At 41.8% G+C, this 19,426-nt stretch overlaps 1 protein-coding gene across 1 annotated transcript; it reads left to right on the forward strand.

The window, feature by feature from the left end:
- Nucleotides 1–7,611: 7,611 nt before the first annotated feature.
- ELK4 (ETS transcription factor ELK4) lies at nucleotides 7,612–18,765 on the forward strand. The gene is made up of 5 exons (XM_082654908.1): nucleotides 7,612–7,817; nucleotides 13,595–13,810; nucleotides 14,958–15,833; nucleotides 16,602–16,718; nucleotides 18,473–18,765. The coding sequence occupies exons 2-5, from the start codon at nucleotides 13,604–13,606 to the stop codon at nucleotides 18,569–18,571; spliced, it is 1,299 nt and encodes a 432-aa protein (XP_082511034.1). The 5' UTR covers nucleotides 7,612–7,817; nucleotides 13,595–13,603; the 3' UTR covers nucleotides 18,572–18,765.
- Nucleotides 18,766–19,426: the final 661 nt, after the last annotated feature.

Below are 19,426 nucleotides of genomic sequence, written 5' to 3' on the forward strand. Positions count from 1 at the left end.
ATCAGGTGAAAAAATCCTGTAGGAAATAGGAAACATGGATTCAGAGTTCAGGGCAGAAGTAAGGGTCAGAGATAAAGTTTAGGGGTCATTAGCCTTTGGGTAGTGAACAAAGTGTTGGAGAGAATGAGGTCCCTTGTGGGGAGTGTCTTGAGGCACAACAGCCCAAAGACAGAACTCTAAGGCAAGGATACAGCCCATTCTCCAGAGCTGGTGGAACAGAAGCCCCCAAAGAGACAAAAACTGGCCAGAGAGATAGAAGGAGAATCATGGAAGCCAAGAGAGAACTGTGTTTCAGGGAAGGTGCCAGGAAGAGACATCTAAGCCTGCTTTGGAAGTCAGGGGATGTTTACCTAAGGAGGTGATGTCTGAATTAGTCTTAAAGATGGAGAACAGGATGATGCCTGGAAAGGGGAGGTCAGATCTGGCAATTAGGATGCCTGTAGCCTCCACTAGGGAAGAGTCAATGGTGGGGCCAATAGACATATTCAGTGGATTGAAGAGTGAGTGCAAGGTGAGAAACCATAGGTGGCAAATATAAACCATTATTTTTTGAAGCTTGATACTAAAGGGAAGGAAAGAGAGGAAAAAATAGGCTGAGAGTTGAAGGGGGAAGTTCCCTTAGGATGGGTGGCTTGAACCCCAGTGCACTTCTCTGCGTCAGGTATGTTCATGCCCTTTGCCCAGATGATCTAGTCATTCCGTGAGTATATTGAGCAGCTCTCAGGGTAGGGACTGTGTTGGGTGCTGGGCTGCAATGAGGAACAAGACCTCTCAAGGACCCAGTCCAAAGGGTTAAAGAGACAAATAAGAAATTTCAGGTCGGTGTGGTGAGTGCCACAGACAGGGTCAGTATGGGACACGATGGGAGACACTGGAGGTCACAAACCCAGCCTGGGGTTTGGGAGGGCTCCCTGGAGCAGGTGACATCTGAGCTGAGACCTAAAGTAGAAGATAGCCAGGTGGGGCAGGGCAGGGCAGGGCAGGGGAAAAGGCATTCCAAGCAGAATGTTTTTCCTGCAAATCCTGTCCCCAATTTTCTGTAAATCCTAGACACCCTGGATGCCCGAGGAGCCTCCTGCTGTTTTTACCCCTATTTAACATGCTTTCCTGTGTCATAGTGGTTTTTACCCCCTCGTCTGTGTGTCTCCTGAAGCATCTAGTGCAGTGTTCAGCACATGGCTAATGCTTAAAAAAAATTTTACATGAAATCTTCCCAAGCCCAAGGACCACTATCGTGGCTAATACATTTTCAAGGGGCCCCTGGCAAGGTTAACAAATAGAGGTATAAAGGGAAAGGAAAAGTAGACATAGGAAGAAGAATAAGGCTGAGAGAGACGGCTGGGGTGGGAGGTGGGGAGAAAGCAAAGAAACGAAGATCAAGTGTGCATAGGGTGGCGAGGGATACAATTCCAAACAAAATCTAACCAGAACTCTCTGCTCCACGGAACCTTGCCTTTGGATTCTTTTCTGTCACAGGCAGAACCCCCTATTCTCCCTCTACTTTAGGGTTCTCCCACTGGAATCTGACTTCTAGACATATTTGATCAGTTATATGCAACACTGCTGCATTTTCTCAGGAATGGGGAGAAGCTGAGAGAAAGAAGGGAGGAAAAAAAGCCCTCCAGACCCAACAATTTTCCCACTTCACAGGGTAAGCCAAGACAGAATTCAAATTTCCTTCCCTTGAGAGAGGGAAGCTGGGGGCTGTGTCACACTTCTAAATTGGGTACACAACTCACTAGCTAAGTTCTGTAGCACAGCAAAACTCATTTTGTTTTGCAGCTGGAAAAAGTAAGGAAGAAAAAAGCTGGCATTACAGATTTTTGAATTGGCACCATGTCTTTCGAACTCCACCTCTTTCAGGAAATGTTCCTTAATGCAATGGGAGGTGGTAATTTCACTCCCTCTCCCAATGCCTCCTCACCCCAAGAAACCCTGTTTAGAGATGCACTTACCCCTTCATTTGTCGGCCTGACTTTGCTTTTCCCATCATCTCTGGATCCTTTGCTGAATTCTTTGTCTATGTCAATAGGATCAACATAGATAATGTGAAAGAACTCTAAAAACAATGGAAGTCGTAGATAGTAACGATGGTCTCTGAGGGTGTCAGTGTCACTGGTCCAAGACTGAAAGTTCCTAGGAAAAAGAACAAAGCCTCTTTGAGTTTCCTCTACAGTAAACAGCTTAGTATTATGCTGAATAATAGTATTGTGGTTCCTGAATTAACTGTAATTGAAAAAAAAATTTCCAGCCAGTTATCACAATATATACGAGAGGAAACAAAACTTCTAATTTAAAATTCAGAGCAATATGTATCCTACAAGGAGTTGGATAAGCCACCTAGAATCATACAGTTACACACAAGGTGGATTTCATGAGCTTTTGTCAATTAAGTTATATCTTTTCTAAAGGGCAATTAGGAATAAAGTTCCCTCCTCTTTCTCTAGAACATACTCCATATCAATTTTCATGAGCCTAGAGAAAAGCACATTTATCAAAGACCAATAAAATTATTATTTTTACATTTTATTTATTATTATTTATTTATTTGGCTGTGTTGGGTCTTAGTTGCGGCACATGGGATCTTTTGTTGTGGTGTGCGGGCTCTTCGTTGCGGGGCACAGTCTTCTCTCTTTTTGTGGCATGAGGGCTCCAGAGTGCACAGGCTCAGTAGTTGCCGCATGCAGGCTCTCTAGTTGTGGCGTGCGACACGGGCTTAGTTGCCCCACGGCATGTGGGATCTTAGTTCCCTGACCAGGGATTGAACCCGCATCCCCTGTATTGGAAGGCAGATTCTTAACCACTGGACCACCAGGGAAGTCCCCCAAAACCAATAAAATTATTTTAGGTTGAAAATATTAGTGGAGGAGGAAAGAAGTAGCCCGGGTGTAGGCTCTAAAGATGAAAATTATATGAAGGTGTGTTTGTGACAGGTCATTAAATGTATTAGATAGTTGCTATGCCCCAGGCACGTAACTGCAATAACTCATGTCTCGTCATGTTTCCCTCTCTGGGAAAACAATGTGTTGTGTGAAGATTACAGCTGGGGCTGAAAGATGTTGCCATGAGCTTTCCTCATAGTCTAGAGGCCACGAGTACCTCGTTCAAGGACATTTTCAGGGATTTTTCTCTGGACCTTGAATATTCTCTGATTATTGGGGATGAAACGTATTTGCCCAGAATAACAGTCTTGGTGAAAAGACATTTCTAACCATCATTTCACTGTTTGTCTTTGGTGAAGTTTAGGCCCTTGACAGGTAGTGCGGCTTAGCAAATGCTGGCAAATTCTATAGACAACTAACATGTATTTTATTTTCAAATAACTTTTCCTCTATCAAGATCTCAATTCTCACAAATACAGTAACTATAGGATCATTTAATAAGAGTCCAGGCATAGTCTGATCAACCATCTTTTTCTTTTACTCTATGCACCACAGACTAGAAGCGAAAGGTATGACTTTCTTTTATCTTCAAAAATGTTGAAAGTGAGGCCCAGGAAAGATAAGGATATTATTTCCTTAGGATTTCCTCAAGAGGATTTCCTCAGGAGGATCAAGCTTTGGGAGACTGAAAGGCTAGAACCCAGAGATCCCTGATTTTTCTTCTTTCATCTCAGACATGGTGAATTTTGTCTCACATCTATCCCTAGGGGTTGTTGGTGCTCCTTTTGACTTAAAGGTTATCTCTTCTTTATTTCGCTGCGAGACATGCCTGAAAGACACACCAGGCAACTGGATGGCTCCATGCTTGCTCAATGAGTCAGAGCGCATGAAATATTTCTTTAGGAAAAAGGGATACAGTCATCCCTCAGTATCTGTGGAGGGCTGGTTCCAGGACCCCCAAGGATACCAAAAGCTGAGGATGCTCAAGTCCCATATATAAAGTGGAGCAGTATTTGAATATAAAGCACATCCTCCCATATACTTTAAATCATCTCTAGATTACTTGTAATACTAATGCAATGTAAACTCTATGTAAATAGTTGGCATGCAGCAAATTCAAGTTTTGCTTTCTGGAACCTTCTGGAATTTTTTTTCAGAAGGCTAGTTGAATCCGTGAATGTGGAACCCCTGGATACAGAGGACTGACTGTGCTAACTTGGTGTAATGATGAGGCAGTGAAATAGAAGAGAGGGAAGGGGAAGTTGCCTTAAGAAGAAAGGATCATAACTTATTGTTATTGTTTCTTAGAAATGTAATTAAATTGGGGGAACTGGGGTGGCAGGGCTGGGATAACTGTAAAGATTAAAACATACAATCTAGGGCAGATCAGGCAGGAGACATGTGTTTAAACACTCAAAAAATCTGCAAATTATATGTGAGATAGCCCTGAGTAGCTAAGGCTAAGCATGAGAATCCATCTATCTGATGGGAAAATGACAAACAAGATAACAAAAAAGCATCATCTTTTTGGTTGACCAATATAACCACCATGGAGTTTGCAAAAACAGAACCATCTGTTGTGTAAGGACCCATGGAGAGAGATTCTGTATTTATAGAATCCCGAGTGGGAAAAACAGGCACATTAATAAACTTTTTTTTTCAATTCACTAATCTGAAATCCACTTTTCTTCTGGTTTCTCTGCTGTCAACATATACCGTGTTTAAAAACAAACAAACAAACAAACAAAAACCCAGTCAATTTAAAAGCAGACAGACTTGCTATGACTAATTTAAGAACTCCCAAAGTAGGCTCTTTTCCAAAAATACATAGCAATTGACAATACTGGCAGCTCAGTCTTCGGGGTTATGATACAACTATAGACCCTGAGGCTGAATCAGATGTTTACTGCTAGTTTGGGCACAGCAGGGTAGTTTGCAGAGGAACTCTACAACCCTTAACTGTTCCTGGTATGGGGCTTTAAAATGAAATCTTCCCATAAACAAATGTTTCCAATGTGTGTACCTTAAGCAGCCTACCTTAATAATTCTTATTTTTTCCTCTTGATTTCTTTTTTTTTTAAATTAATTAATTTTTTGGCTGTGTTAGGTCTTCGTTGCTGTGTGCGGGCTTTCTCTAGTTGCAGCGAGCGAGGGCTACTCTTTGTTGTGGTGTGCAGGCTTCTCATTGCGGTGGCTTCTCTTTGTTGCGGAGCACGGGCTCTAGGCACGCGGGCTCAGTAGTTGTGGCTCACGGGCTCTAGGCACGCGGGCTCAGTAGTCGTGGCGCACGGGCTTAGTTGCTCTGCGGCATGTGAGATCTTCCCGGACCAGGGCTCGAACTCGTGTCCCTTGCAGGCGGATTCTTAACCACTGCGCCACCAGGGAAGTCCCCCTCTTGGTTTCTAAGATGGAAGTTTTTCAAGGAAAAAACTTGTAGTGGGGGCCAAGAGCACTATTGCTTTTCAGATGTTGCACGTTCCTTTTAAAACACCTATTTCTTAGTTGCCTCCTTAGCGCAGTAGGCAGCATGTCAGTCTCATAAAACACATATTTCTTAATGAAAATATGTCATAAAATTATTTTCGAAAAGCTAACATCTTTAGCTGGCATTGCTTTTCCACGAATACCTCTATGTGTTATAATTACTCTGTATTATGATGGAGGAGGTTGGAAATTAAAGTGATGATTCTCTTCCCAAAGCCTTCAAAGGGATGATAGGATCACATTTCTTTTTTGTCCATTTTATTAAATTATTTTTCTAGGAATTTTCCCTTCAACTAAGTTTTCATATGTATCTTCATAAAATTATTCATAGTATTTTGTTATCATGTTTAAATATCTATAGGATGGATGGTGATGTCTCCTTTTTCATTTATGATATCGGTTATATTTTAAAATTAATTTTTATTGGAGTATAGTTGATTTAAATATTGTGTTAGTTTCTGCTGTACAGCAAAGTGAATCAGTTATACATATACATATATCCACTCTTTTTTTTTTTTTTTTCCGGTACGCGGGCCTCTCACTGTTGTGGCCTCTCCCGTTGCGGAGCACAGGCTCTGGACGCGCAGGCTCAGTGGCCATGGCTCACGGGCTCAGCCGCTCCGCGGCATGTGGGATTTTCCCGGACCAGGACACGAACCCGTGTCCTCTGTATCGGCAGGCGGACTCTCAACCACTGAGCCACCAGGGAAGCCCTATCCACTCTTTTTTATTCTTTTCCCATATAGGTCATTACAGAGTATTGACTAGAGCTCCCTGAGATGATCCCATTTCACTCAGTGAGTTCAATTAATTTTGCCATGGGGAACTCCCTGGGGGTCCAGTGGTTAGGACTCGCTCTTTCACTGCTGTGGCCAGTGTTCAATCCCTGGTCGGGGAACTAAGATCCTGAAAGCTACTTACAGCGGCCAAAAAAAAAAAAAAATTTTTTTTTTAAACCATGAATTCAACTGTGGGGACGAGGAGGAGGCAAAAATAAATGACATCACCACTTACTGGGTGTCTACTATGTGCCAGGTAATGCACTAAGCACATTACAGACTTTATCACATTTTATCTTCCCAGCAATGCTGCACATTATTATCTTCATTTTACATGAGGGGACTTAGGTTCAGAGTGGTGAAGCAACTCATTGCAGGACACACAGCTAGTAAGACACTGGCCTGTCCTTGGTTTCCTGTTAAATGGGATACACAGTATATTTCTTGGAGGTTTTGTTCAGCATAAGGTTATACCTTCTGCTGCTAAATTGTTCAAGCAGTTTCTTGTACCAAGTGTGACCTGGTTCCTTAAAAATTGTTATTTAATGAGAACCTATGGGCTAGACACTCCGCGAGGTGATTATGCACCTTATCTCCTTTAATCATTACAGTTCTAAGAGATTGGGTTCTCTCCATTTTACGTATATTGAAACTGTTTTGGGAGGTAAAGAAAGTTGCTTAAGACTGACGAGTTAGTGAGAGGCAGAGCCACGGATGGATTCCAGGTCTCCAACGCCAGAACGAGCTTTCCCCAGGACACCAGTGTTTCCATTTGTCAGTTCCGGCACTAGAGAACCACAGTGCTGATTTAATGTTTGTCAAGTGTTCATAGTGCCCTGGGATCTGGCACTTCGATGAGAAAGCTGTGGCAATACCGACCTCTCTGTACACCCAGCCAAGAAGGCAGGACGGGAGGCCTGGAGGGAGAAGCCCTCACATTTAAGTTTCGCAACAACAGAAGTGGTCCCCTGGAGACTGCTTGGCGAGCGCCACTTCTTCCCTCGGGCGGGGGAGACACGGAGGGGCCCCATGTGGCAGCTTCGGAGTGCGGTTTCGGGTCGTGGGCCTCAGTAAACAGCAACTGGCTAGTAATCCAGCGGAGAGTGCAAAGCGGAGAAACCCAAACAGCACCCTCGCCGCGCCCGCACCCCTGGCCCCCCAAAACCGGGACGGGGATGGGGACGGCGGCGGAAACTGCTACGGCGGCGGCTGGCAGAGCCCCTGTGCTATTGGCCCCTCCCTTCCCGCCCCCGGAAGTGACGCGCGTCAGCTCCGGCGTCGGGGAGGGGCCCCAACGCAGCCGGGGGGTTTGAGAGTGGCGGCGGCCGCGGAGCGATTGGCAGGCTCGGCCGCGGCGAAGAACGCCCCGAGCGCGCGCCCGGCGGGAAGCGGCCCCGACGACCCGCGCCGCCGCCGCCGCCGCCGCCGCCGCGTGTGGGGGCGGGGAGGGCGGGGCGCGAGGAGCCGCGGCTGGTGCGGCGGCGGCGGGAGATGCGGGCGGCTGCGGGCACCCGGCGGGCTTGGCTCGGCCGCCGGTGCCTTCTCCGGCTCCGCCGCGGGGGTCGCAGCGGCTGCCGCGCCATCCTCGAGCTCCCAGCTTGAGAAGGCGGCGGGCGGAGAGGAGCATCGTGTTCGAGGCGGAGACCCAGAGGGAGCCCCGCGCGCGGCCTCGGTGAGCGGCCAGCCCCGCACGCCCCGTCCACCCCGCACCCCGTCGGGGTCTTGAGGCCCCCCCCAACAGCGGGGAACGCGGGCGGGGGCGAGGGGCTCGCTGCACAACAGGAAACGAGCGCGTGGGGGCGGGCGCGGGGGCTGCGGCGCGCGCTCCCCTAGGGATCCGCCCCTGCCCCGCCCCGCCCGCTCAGGCGGCCCTAGCCCCGAGGCGCGCAGGTAGATGCGGCGGGACCCGCTCCGCTCTCTTCGCCCCTTATTTGGTACCGCGAGGTCCCTGGGGCAAAAGGTCGCAGTGATGTTTTTTTGGGGGGGGTGGGGGCAAGAGGGGAGCAATTCTGACTTTCTGTAGTGACAGGAAGTTGGAAAGTGAAAGTACAGTAATTCAGTGCTTACCCAGGCCCGGTGAGGTTGCGGCTCTTCCCCTGGACTTTGATCTCCTCGGCGGCACACGGTCATCCGTGTCTCTTCCTGTCCCCAAGCTCGCTAATCATCCGGTGTCAAGTTTCATTTCTTTTTCTATTTCTCTCCCGCAAACCCCCTCCCCTCTTTACTTTCCGCTTAATGTACAGCTGCCGCGAGGCTGGTGGCTTCTTCATGTCTAAGAAGATCAATTGGAAACATCTTTTGGGGGCTAAATATTAACTGGCTTTGGCAGGAAATAAAGGGCATTGTTGGCTGAAGTAGTCAAACGATACACAATTGGCTTTTTCCCAAGCTATTGCTATTTGAAGTTTAGGGCATTTAAAGAAAGACTCTGGAATTTTATTCCTCATCAGAACGGTTCACCCATCTCTTTGGTTGGTGGATCAGAGCCTCCCTCCCTCTTTGCCGTCTCCCACTCACCGCCCCACTGCGTGGAAAACTTGATGCTTCAATATTTAAGACTGTCAGTGGTGTTTTCATTAAAATGTATTGTGATTCAGTTTTCCCCCTCAGGAACCCTCCCCTCTTTAATTTTGTTTAAATGTTAAAACTGCGTTAAGTGGAATCCATTTAGGGAAATGTTGTTTTTAAGTTTTATGGTAATGTAACAGTACACTTTTAATATTCTGTTAGTGTAGGATACTGTACAGTTAGATACATCAGATTACTTTTTGACAACTACGATGATTTTAAGTCAAAACTAGGCTTGATACATTTCATAATTTGCTTTTGTTTTACTTAAGCAGCACTCTGAATTTGGAGACATTTATTTTTGGGGTCTTAGCTACTGTTTCTGAAAAATAGTTGGGCCATGGGTCACCACAGCAACTGGACTATGTGTATTATAAACATGTTTAGGGTGGGAAAGTTTTCACTTAATAGAGGCTTCCTTTCCCTAATGAGTTACTTCAACATGCTCCTTTCATTTTAGCACAGGAACTAATCTACTATCTTTGAAGTGTTAAGTTAGAATCAGTTATGTTTTCCACATTTAATCCCTCAAAAATCAGATTCCTTCATTTGGATCAGTTAAGTATTTCCCTCCCTCATCATACTTCTACTAAAAATCTCTTTTAAAACTGTAACTTCTGGAAAAAACTGTAATTGTAGAAACATTGAGATTTTCGTGAGAAGAAAAATAAAGGGTTTGGGGGTTTTTTGACTGAGAATAAAAGTATTTAATATTTTTGACTTTATTTCACTCTTTGTAATTTTACATAACTGTCTTCTGTAACTTTTTTCCTTTAATTCTCTTTTATGGCTGAAGAAATTGTTGAATTTCATATTAATAGCACACTTTTAGGAACTAAAATGAAGAGGTTCAGCTTAACTATACGCCCAGTGGTTCACCACCTTTTCAGCCAAAGAATAAACTGTTATCAAAATTGAATGAGTAAAATATTCCTTTAAAGTACCCACTGAGGATGTCCATTTTATGTCTTTGTTAGTTTTTCGCAAAAGAAATTTTTTTTTCCGGTATGTAAGTCCAAAACCACAGTGCCCATTTTCTTTCACAGCCATTTCCCATCTCCAATGCACTGTGAAGTACACTAGAGAAGCTGCAGCGTTTTGCACACAGTTGGGTTCTGCCCTGCAGTATGCAACAGCCCCACCAGCGTTTGGCTCAGTACACACTCTCTCCTAATAACCAAAGGGAGAGGTGGAAGGTAAACCGACACCACCTTGGGAACACCTCCCATTTGCTCAGGATGGCACTTGTGTACTCACTGTGGAGATGTTGATGGTTATTTCCTTTTTTTTGCGTGTATTGCTTAGCCATTATAAACCTGAAGGGTTCAAGCACTGTCTGCATGATAGGCATTAAGACTCTAGGATTTGGTTTGGGGAATTTTTCCAAAAATAAATGGAATTACAGGCACCAAATCTGTAATAGTCTTGAGATTCCGGTTCTCTGCCGTGTTCACTTTCTTCTTTCCTCCTCTCTCCTCTTCCCCTCCTTTCTAGCTTCAACATCATCACCATTACCATTCTCTCACACATATTCACACACTGCTGTAAGCATTGTTGATAATGAAGATGATGTTTGGAAATGTGGAGACTGAGTTCTCTGGTTAAGCTGAAATTTACTGGGAAGTAGTTGTAACAGATTTAGACTAACAAATAATTGTTTAAATGAGAAACATATGTAGTTAAAAAGTAACTTGCCATGAACAGGCATTATCAGAAGAAAAGCCTCTGCAGTAAAGTCAGAGAAATGGCAGGGACCATCCCCCCCACCTCCCCGCCCAATACTTGATGGATATAATATAAAACCTCTATTTTAACCCAGCTTAAGTGAGGCTATGGGAAACTATGATTTCTAGTGAGCATAAAAGCATTAAAGTAGCATTTCATATTTGTACATTATTATCACTTAGTATCTAATAATGTAATACTTCTTTACAACCCACTGGTGATGTGAATGCTTTTATCCATCTAGGGAAGTGGTTTCCCTAATGAACAGAATATTATGACTGTGATGAAAGAGACTTAGATTCATGGCCTGTTTCTCCATTAACTCTATAAATGTGGGAGGCATCTCCCCTATTCTATTCTTTATCATTTTCCCAACTCTACTTTTGGATGACAGTATCTCTGTATAACCAGCTTCGAAGTGATAAGAGGATAATTGGAGGACCTTTTGAATGTCTCAGAAGTTACAGAAACTCAGATATTTTCTAGTATAGTTCCTCATCTTTGCCCTTTTTGGAAGCAGACATTGTTGACCCTTTGTGAGTTGTACATAGTTAGAGTTAGGTTTCTCAGGCCTAACTTTTGTATTGTTTGTAGTGTTTGTTTTTAACATCTTTATTGAGATATAATTCACATACCATAAAATTCACCTACTTAGTACAGTTCAGTGGTTTTCGTATATTCACAGAGTTGTATAACCACCACCACGATCTAACTGCAGAATATTTTCATCACCCCATTAACAGTCACTCCCCTTTTCTTCTCCCCACCCATTCCCCATTCCCAGCCCTAAGCAACCACTGATCAACTTTCTGCCTATTCTGGACGTTTCATATAAATGGCTGGCTTCTTTCACTTAGGGTAATGTTTTCAAGGTTCATCCACTGAAGTAGCCCATATCAGTATTTCATTCCTTTTTCTGGCTAATATTCCACTCTGTGGTTATACTACATTTTGCTTGTCCACTCATCAGGTGTTGGACATTTGGGTGGTTTCTACTTTTTTGGGTATTATGAATACCACCGTGAACATTCCTGTGTAAGTGTCTGTGTGGACATATATTTTCATTTCTCTTGGGCATATACCTACGAGTGGAATTACTGGGTCATATGTTAACTCTGTGTTTAGTATTTTGAGGAAACGCCAAACTGTTTTCCAAAGTGGCTGCACCATTTTACATTCCCATCAGCAATGTATGAGGGTTTCACTTTTCTCCACATTCTAGTCAACACTTAAATCATCTGTCTTTTTTTTTTTTTTTTTTTTGCGTTATGTGGGCCTCTCACTGTCGTGGCCTCTCTCGTTGCGGAGCACAGGCTCCGGACATGCTGGCTCAGCGGCCATGGCTTATGGGCCCAGCCGCTCTGCGGCATGTGGGATCTTCCTGGACCAGGGCACGAACCCGTGTCCCCTGCATCGGCAGGTGGACTCTCAACCACTGCGCCACCAGGGAAGCCCCATCTGTCTTTTTGATTGTAGCCATGCTAGTAGGTGTGAAGTGGTATCTTGTGTGGTTTTGATTTTAATTTCCCTAGTAACTAATGACAGTGAGCATCTTTTCATGTGCTTGTTGGGCATTGGTATTACTTTTTGGAGAAATGTCTTTTCAAATCCTTGGCCTATTTTCAGTTTGTTTTTTAATTGTAAGGATTCTTTATACTTTTTGATGAAAGTCCCTTATTATTTGAAAATACTTTCACCCATTCCAAGGATTGTCTCCTCACTTGATGGTATTGTTTGCAGCACAAAAGTTTTAAATTTTGATGTAGTCAGTTTACCTGTTTTTACAGTATTTTAACAGAATTGATTTCATTTAAGTCCTGTTCTGATCCAGTGAGATCTAATTCATAGATTTAAAAAGGAAGGTTTTTTGTTTTGTGTGTGTGTGTCAAGTTCAATTATAGACTTTTTAGAATGTGCTTATATATGGCCAGAGTTTCTGCCCTAAAGAATTCTTCCTGGGAGGGTGGGAGGGAGATGCAAGAGGGAGGAGATATGGGGATATATGTATATATATAGCTTGATTCACTTTGTTATAAAGCAGAAACTAACACACCATTGAAAAGCAATTATACTCCAATAAAGATGTTTAAAAAATATTTTAAAAAATTCTTCCTTATAAACAAGGTGTTTGGAAGTTTTTGTGAGGAAAATAACTTTGTGAGAACATTTCCTTGCTGCTCCATTGCCTAAACCAATGGTTGTTAACTGAGATGATATGGTCCCCCCAGGAGAACATTTGGCAATGTCTGCAGACATTTTGATTGCCAAATTGGGCAGGAGGTGCTACTGGCATCTAGTGGGTAGAGGCCAGGGATGTTGTTAAACTACAATGCACAGGACAGCGTCCTGGAACAAAAAAATAATCTGGCCCCAAATATCAATAGTGCTGAATTTAGGAAACTCTGGCCTAAATAGGAAGATCCTAAAACTTGAGATACTGAAAGATATTTCAGTTCCAGTCTTGGTAATCAAATAAAGGTTGCTAATCAAATAAAAGGAGGATCTATGCAGGTGGAATCCCTGTGGACAGAATGGTGACAGGACGTGTAACTTAGGGAACATTTTGCTGAATTTTCAGTGCTGCCAATGTGTGTAAATTACATTTATGATAATGGAAACTATTTGGAGGAGAAATACCAGTGGAACAAAAGTAGATTATTCCCTATACCTCTGGGCCGCCCTGAGACACACAACATATCCTGGCAAATAAACCAGCTGGGCTAATTTAGATAGATGCTGAAATGGTGGTCTCCTCAGAGAATATGACAATGAGTTTTTAAGATAAAATTTAATAACAGTGATACTCTACTGGTTGGCATTCGTCAGTCTGCTCCTGCAATTTATGAAACTAGCTTTATCTCACAGCAAGACTTTTCTTAAGCAGCGTGGCATGCTTAAGAGTTTGGACTCTGGATCCAGATTGCCTGCGTTTAAATCTCAGCTCCACCATTTACGTGTGTGACCTTAGACAAGTTACTTAACTCTTTAATGAATCAGTTTTTTCACATGTAAAATGAGGCTGCAGTAGTATCTGTCTTATAGGATTGCTGTGGGGATAAAATGAGTAATTAGTCTAATACAGTTAGAGTACTTAAAACAGTGTCTGACATATACGGTTGGCTGTTAATTGTGTATCTTACCCGATGCCTCTTTCAGCTCATTGCTATGGACAGTGCTATCACCCTGTGGCAGTTCCTCCTTCAGCTCCTAAAGGAGCCTCAGAACGATCACATGATCTGCTGGACCTCTAATAATGGGGAGTTCAAGCTTTTGCAGGCCGAAGAGGTGGCTCGTCTCTGGGGGATTCGAAAGAACAAGCCTAATATGAATTATGACAAACTCAGCCGAGCCCTCAGATACTATTATGTGAAGGTAATACACATCCACCTCAAAACAAGAATTGATCCTTCTCTTCTGGTGAGGTTAGAGGTACTAATGTCCTGGTTTATTTATTTATTAAAAGAAATTTTTTTAAATTGAGGTATAATTGACATAAAGTTATATTGGTTTTGGGTGTACAACATAATGGTGCGATATTTGTATACATTGTGAAATGATCACTGTTCTGGTTTAATTCAATTTATTTTACAGCTTCAGCAGTTTGGAATTAGGATGAAAGATGTAAATGTTCCAGGTGTATTTCTGCAAATTCTTATTCAGTACCCAGCTCCCATTGCTCATATATTATTCCTCATTACAGTTGTCTTTAAAGAAAACATGATTATAGAGTTGGAATAAGGAAAAGGAACTTTGAGATTCTTGAGGATAAATAAATACTCTTGTTTATATCATAATTTACTTTAAAAATTGTCTCATATTTACTCATTTTTTTAGCTCTACTTAATTTTTACTTTTTAGTTTAACCTGGAACACAAATTAATACCTTAAAGAATAGCTGTTAATACCTCGATGTGATTTCTTAGTTAAAACTTTTTTGTTTAATTTCTTATTATTTTGAATACATTCTTGGGCACTGAAGTGAAATAAATGGCTCAAATGGGTAGAATTAAAGTGAGAAGCTGGGATCTTAATTTCTTTCACCTTTGAGTGGTTGATGTTATCAGCTTTCCTGTATGGAGAGATGAGGTAAGAAGCAGCTGGAGTTTCTGAAGGAAGTAGGAACCTTAGCAGAAGTAATATTCTGAATTCCTTTTTGCTTCCTCAGCATGTGAATGGCTTGTACCTTTGGAGTTATTTGAGATTGCAGTTCAGAAATTTTTGACCTCATACAGATACTTAGCTGACAGTGTTAAGCAATTAAAATCTTTCAGCTTTGATGTAACATATTAGTTCAGTTGTTAATAAGACATTTAAATGTTTTTAACTTGTACTCCATAATAGTAGGAACTGTGTTTGGTATGGCTAGATAAATTTAGATGATTTTGAAGCTTTCACGTAAACTACCTGTCAAATAGAGAACCCCATTAGGTCAGCTTTTTCATGGGGGGTGGGTAAAGTTTAAGAAATGCTTAAGAAAAGTTTAAGAAAGTCTAAGAGTGTTTATTTTATTTATCTACAGAATATCATTAAAAAAGTGAATGGTCAGAAGTTTGTGTACAAGTTTGTCTCGTACCCAGAGATTTTGAACATGGATCCGATGACAGTGGGCAGGGTTGAGGGAGACTGCGAAGCTTTAAGCGTCAGTGAACTCAGCAGCAACAGTTCCAAAGATGTGGAGAATGGCGGGAAAGAGAAGCCAGCACAGCCTGGTGCCAAGACCTCTAGCCGCAATGACTACATACACTCTGGCTTATATTCTTCATTTACTCTCAACTCTTTGAACTCCTCCAACAGGAAGCTTTTCAAATCTATAAAGGTTGAGAATCCAGCTGAGAAATTGGCAGAGAAAAAATCTCCTCAGGAGCCAACACCATCTGTTATCAAATTTGTAACCACACCTGCCAAAAAGCCACCAGTTGAACCTCTTGCTGCTGCCATTTCTACTGGCCCAAGTATTTCTCCATCTTCAGAAGAAGCTATGCAAGCGTTGGAGAATTTGGCTTCCCCCAGACTGCCTTCTCTGGAAGCACCAACTTCTGCATCTAGTGTAACTGCCGCTTTTACCACCACACCACCTATTTCATCTGTGTCCCCTCTGCAGGAGCCTTCTAGAACACCTTCACCACCACTGAGTTCCAACCCAGACATGGACACAGACATGGAATCAGTGGCTTCTCAGCCAATGGAACTTCCGGAGGACTTGTCCCTGGAGCCTAAAGACCAGGATTTGGCTTTGCCAGAAAAGGACAAAACAAATAATTCATCAAGGTCCAAGAAACCCAAGGGGTTAGAGCTGGCACCAACCCTGGTGATCACGGGCAGTGATCCAAGCCCACTGGGAATATTAAGCCCATCTCTCCCTACAGCTTCTCTTACTCCAGCACTTTTTTCGCAGGTAACACTTTCTTTCTTATTAGTGCTGCATTTTTTTTGTTTTGTTTGTTTTTACTCACCTTTTAAAACAAATCCAGAATTTATAACCTCCAGTTCTCATTTGGCCACATAGGCTTGCCTTACAGAAGGTTATATGACCCTGTGAAAGTAACCCAATTCCTCACCTCAATTAGAATTGTCAAAATAAAAGGTTTGGAGTATTGTGTTAAAAAATTCATTGTTCTACAAGTAAATAAGTATTTGGTGTTTCCACTTTCTCCTAAAGAAAATAAGTATATTCTCTCTCTCGCTCTTTTTTTGGGGGGGTGGGGGGGGGTCATATAAAACAACAGTGATAATCTCAAGTTAGAAGACAACAGATCCTGAGGTCCTTACAAGTTTGTGCAGTTATTTTCATTAGCTATTTCTTAACTTGCTCATCTCATATAACATTTAAATAGTTAGATTACTCCTAGACCTACACATTATTAAGGGGAAAATATGTTTGTGACTCAGTTACCCATAATTTCTCCATACCAAAATTCAGATTGGTTTTGTTTTTCTATTTGAAAAAGATTCTACCAAAAACGGGTTAGAAAATATTTTGACCTTTATCTTACTTGGGTTGTAAAAGTAATTTCTGAGTTTTTCTTCATGATAAGATTTCCGACTTGGAGATACTTGGAGTGGAGAATAGGACAGTATTTGGATTCAGAGCTATTTGTGTATTACAAGGGTAAACATAATCCTGATAAGCCATTTAGTTATATTTTTGGTTTGTGTATTGCAGACACCCATCTTACTGACTCCGAGCCCCTTGCTCTCCAGTATCCACTTTTGGAGTACTCTCAGCCCTGTTGCTCCCCTAAGTCCAGCCAGGCTACAAGGTGCTAACACACTTTTCCAGGTAAATTACATAAAAGCTTGTCTTCTGTAATTGGGGTGTGGTAAATGAAGAAAGAGGCAAAAAGGCAGTATCCACTCTTCAGTTAATCATTGTAAAACTTCTACTTAATAAGTATTCCTTAGATTTATTTTTGAATTTCTAAGTGTTAATTTTCTGGCCAGCAGACAACTCAGATAAATATTCACGGCAGAGTTTCCTTTTCATTGTTTACTATCCCATACATTTGAATTAGAACAAGAATTGTTTAAAACTGTAGTAGATTTTGAGCCTATCCAATTTTTTTTTTGGTCATTTTAAATACTAGAAATCCTCTTTTCTAAAAAAAGAAAATGTATATATATATATATATATATATATATATATATATATACATATTTCTTTTTAGAGGGGTTTCCCCTTTTAACTGAGGACTTTAAAAAAATAGAGAAAACTCTTGAGAATAGTGTATCAAATACCCCATTTCACCCCTCATTCAGAACTGATATTCATCAGCATTTTAAATATATATATTTTAAAAAATGAATATTGTATTACCTCTTAACCAAGATCTTAGGAAAGGTCTCACAGCTTGCTTTATTTATTAAAACCCTGCAAGGCAGGTATTATTAATCTTTTTTTTTTAAGGTATTTATTTATTTATTTTTATTTAATTTTGTCTGCGCTGGGTCTTCGTTACAGTACGTGGGCTCTTTGTTGTGGCGTGCGGGCTTCTCTGGTTGTGGCGCGTGGTCTCTAGAGCGCACGGGCTCAGTAGTTGCAGCGCATGGGCTTCTCTCGAGTTGGGCTCTCTAGTTGTGGCGCACGGGCTTAGTTGCTCCGCAGAATGTGGGATCTTAGTTTCCCCGACCAGGGATCGAACCCTCGTGCCCTGCACTGGAAGGTGGATTTTTAACCACTGGACCACCAGGGAAGTCCCGGTCTCACAGCTTTAAACCATTTTTTTGCCCAGAACATCTAGACTTTATAACTTATAGGCTTTCTTGTAGTTGATTCATTCACTTATTCAAGGGTGACTCCCTGGGAGATTTTCTTAGATTTTGTAATTTAAATTTTCATTTGTTCTTTTGGAAATGGAATGGTAAGGGGGAAAAAAAGAAAGAAAATTAAAAATCTTACTACTTCTGCAATTTGTTTTTTGCAAAAACTTATAAATTATTGAATAGAGTGTTGAGAATTTTCCATATTTCATTTTACATTTTTCTTTGCCTCTCACAAACAGATAATTGAATTATAGAGAGAAAGTCATAGTGCTCATGTAGCTCCAGCCTGGAATCTCCATATACATTTGGTCTCAGAACACATGATGGGGAGCCCTTTTGTAGGATGAGCACCCTACAACTATTTGCAGCAGTTAAGAGATGGGCATCTCCTCTGGACCTCTTTTTGATAGTCTGTGATTTGCTATACAATTGAATTATACTCTGTAGTGCATACTGTCATTTACTGAGCTTTCTAAAACCTTCATTTGAAGTCAAGTGTGAACCTGTGTACCTTAGCATCTGAGGGAAAGTATAGGTTTGTTCTTTCCATTCCATCAAGGTACGCTGGAGGGTGTTAATATTTAACATATAAGACAAACAATTTTTTAAAAGTTTCTGTGACATCATATTCTTCCATGATAAACAATTACTGCCTTTGTCCTGTGAGCCACTGCAGGTGGATGTCATGTTCTGCCTCAGGGAATATAATAGGGACAGAAAGTGAAATTTAGGGTTGCATAATAGGATGATAATGTGTTTTATTTTCTTTCTCAGTTTCCTTCTGTGCTGAACAGTCATGGGCCGTTCACTCTGTCTGGCCTGGATGGACCTTCCACCCCTGGCCCATTTTCCCCAGATCTACAGAAAACATAACCTATGCACTTGTGGGATGAGAGAACCAAGGAATAACACCCAAGAGACACCCAACATGATTACATTTAAAGTGAGCAATTGATACATCACAATGCTGATAATAGACTATTGTGATTTCTGCTATTCTCCATTAAAAATGCTTTTTTAGGATTCCCTTTGAATAGGACTCAAGTTAGACTGTGTATAAAAATGCCTTAATTGGAGTCCAGACTCCACCTCCCTCTTTTTCTTTCTTTTTAAAAAATATTTTGAACTTTGTGTTAAAGAAATTTTTGGTGGGGTTTAGCAGCTAGCTATGCTTTGCAAGAGAATTAAGAACAAAGTTACTCCTCCTGCCTTATTGGGACCCTTTGGCCAGGAAAAAAATTATGCTTTGAGCATGTTATATAAAGAAATATTAGTTAAATGAAATTGGCCATATCTTTAGGACTTTAATGTGCTCTGTTGAATACTGAGTTGTGCATAAGCAGTAGAGGAAAAAGAATCATTCCTATTCACACCAAGTAAGATTGGAGCAGGACTATTGGGTAGATTCTGTTTTGCTATGAACTATAACATATGTAAGCAACTCCACAAAAAGCCATCTTATTTACATTTATTCAGGGTGGATCTCTTAGCCATATGTGTGATCTTGTCTGAACCTGTCAACAGAGCATGGAGCTAGTTTATTCCCACTTAGGGAGATTTTTAAACCGGGGACTTAAAACAGTATTTGGAACAACCAGTGAGAACATGGGACCCCATATCTGGCACAGAAATGTCATCTGCTCTCTAGGTGGTATGATTACACACCCACGGAATACAGTATGGTAAATGATGGCTTTTAGGGAGATGAACCTGGGGTTTGAAATGTTG

This window comes from Grampus griseus (assembly GCF_964374135.1).
Source record: "Grampus griseus genome assembly, chromosome: 1".
NCBI lineage: Eukaryota > Metazoa > Chordata > Mammalia > Artiodactyla > Delphinidae > Grampus > Grampus griseus.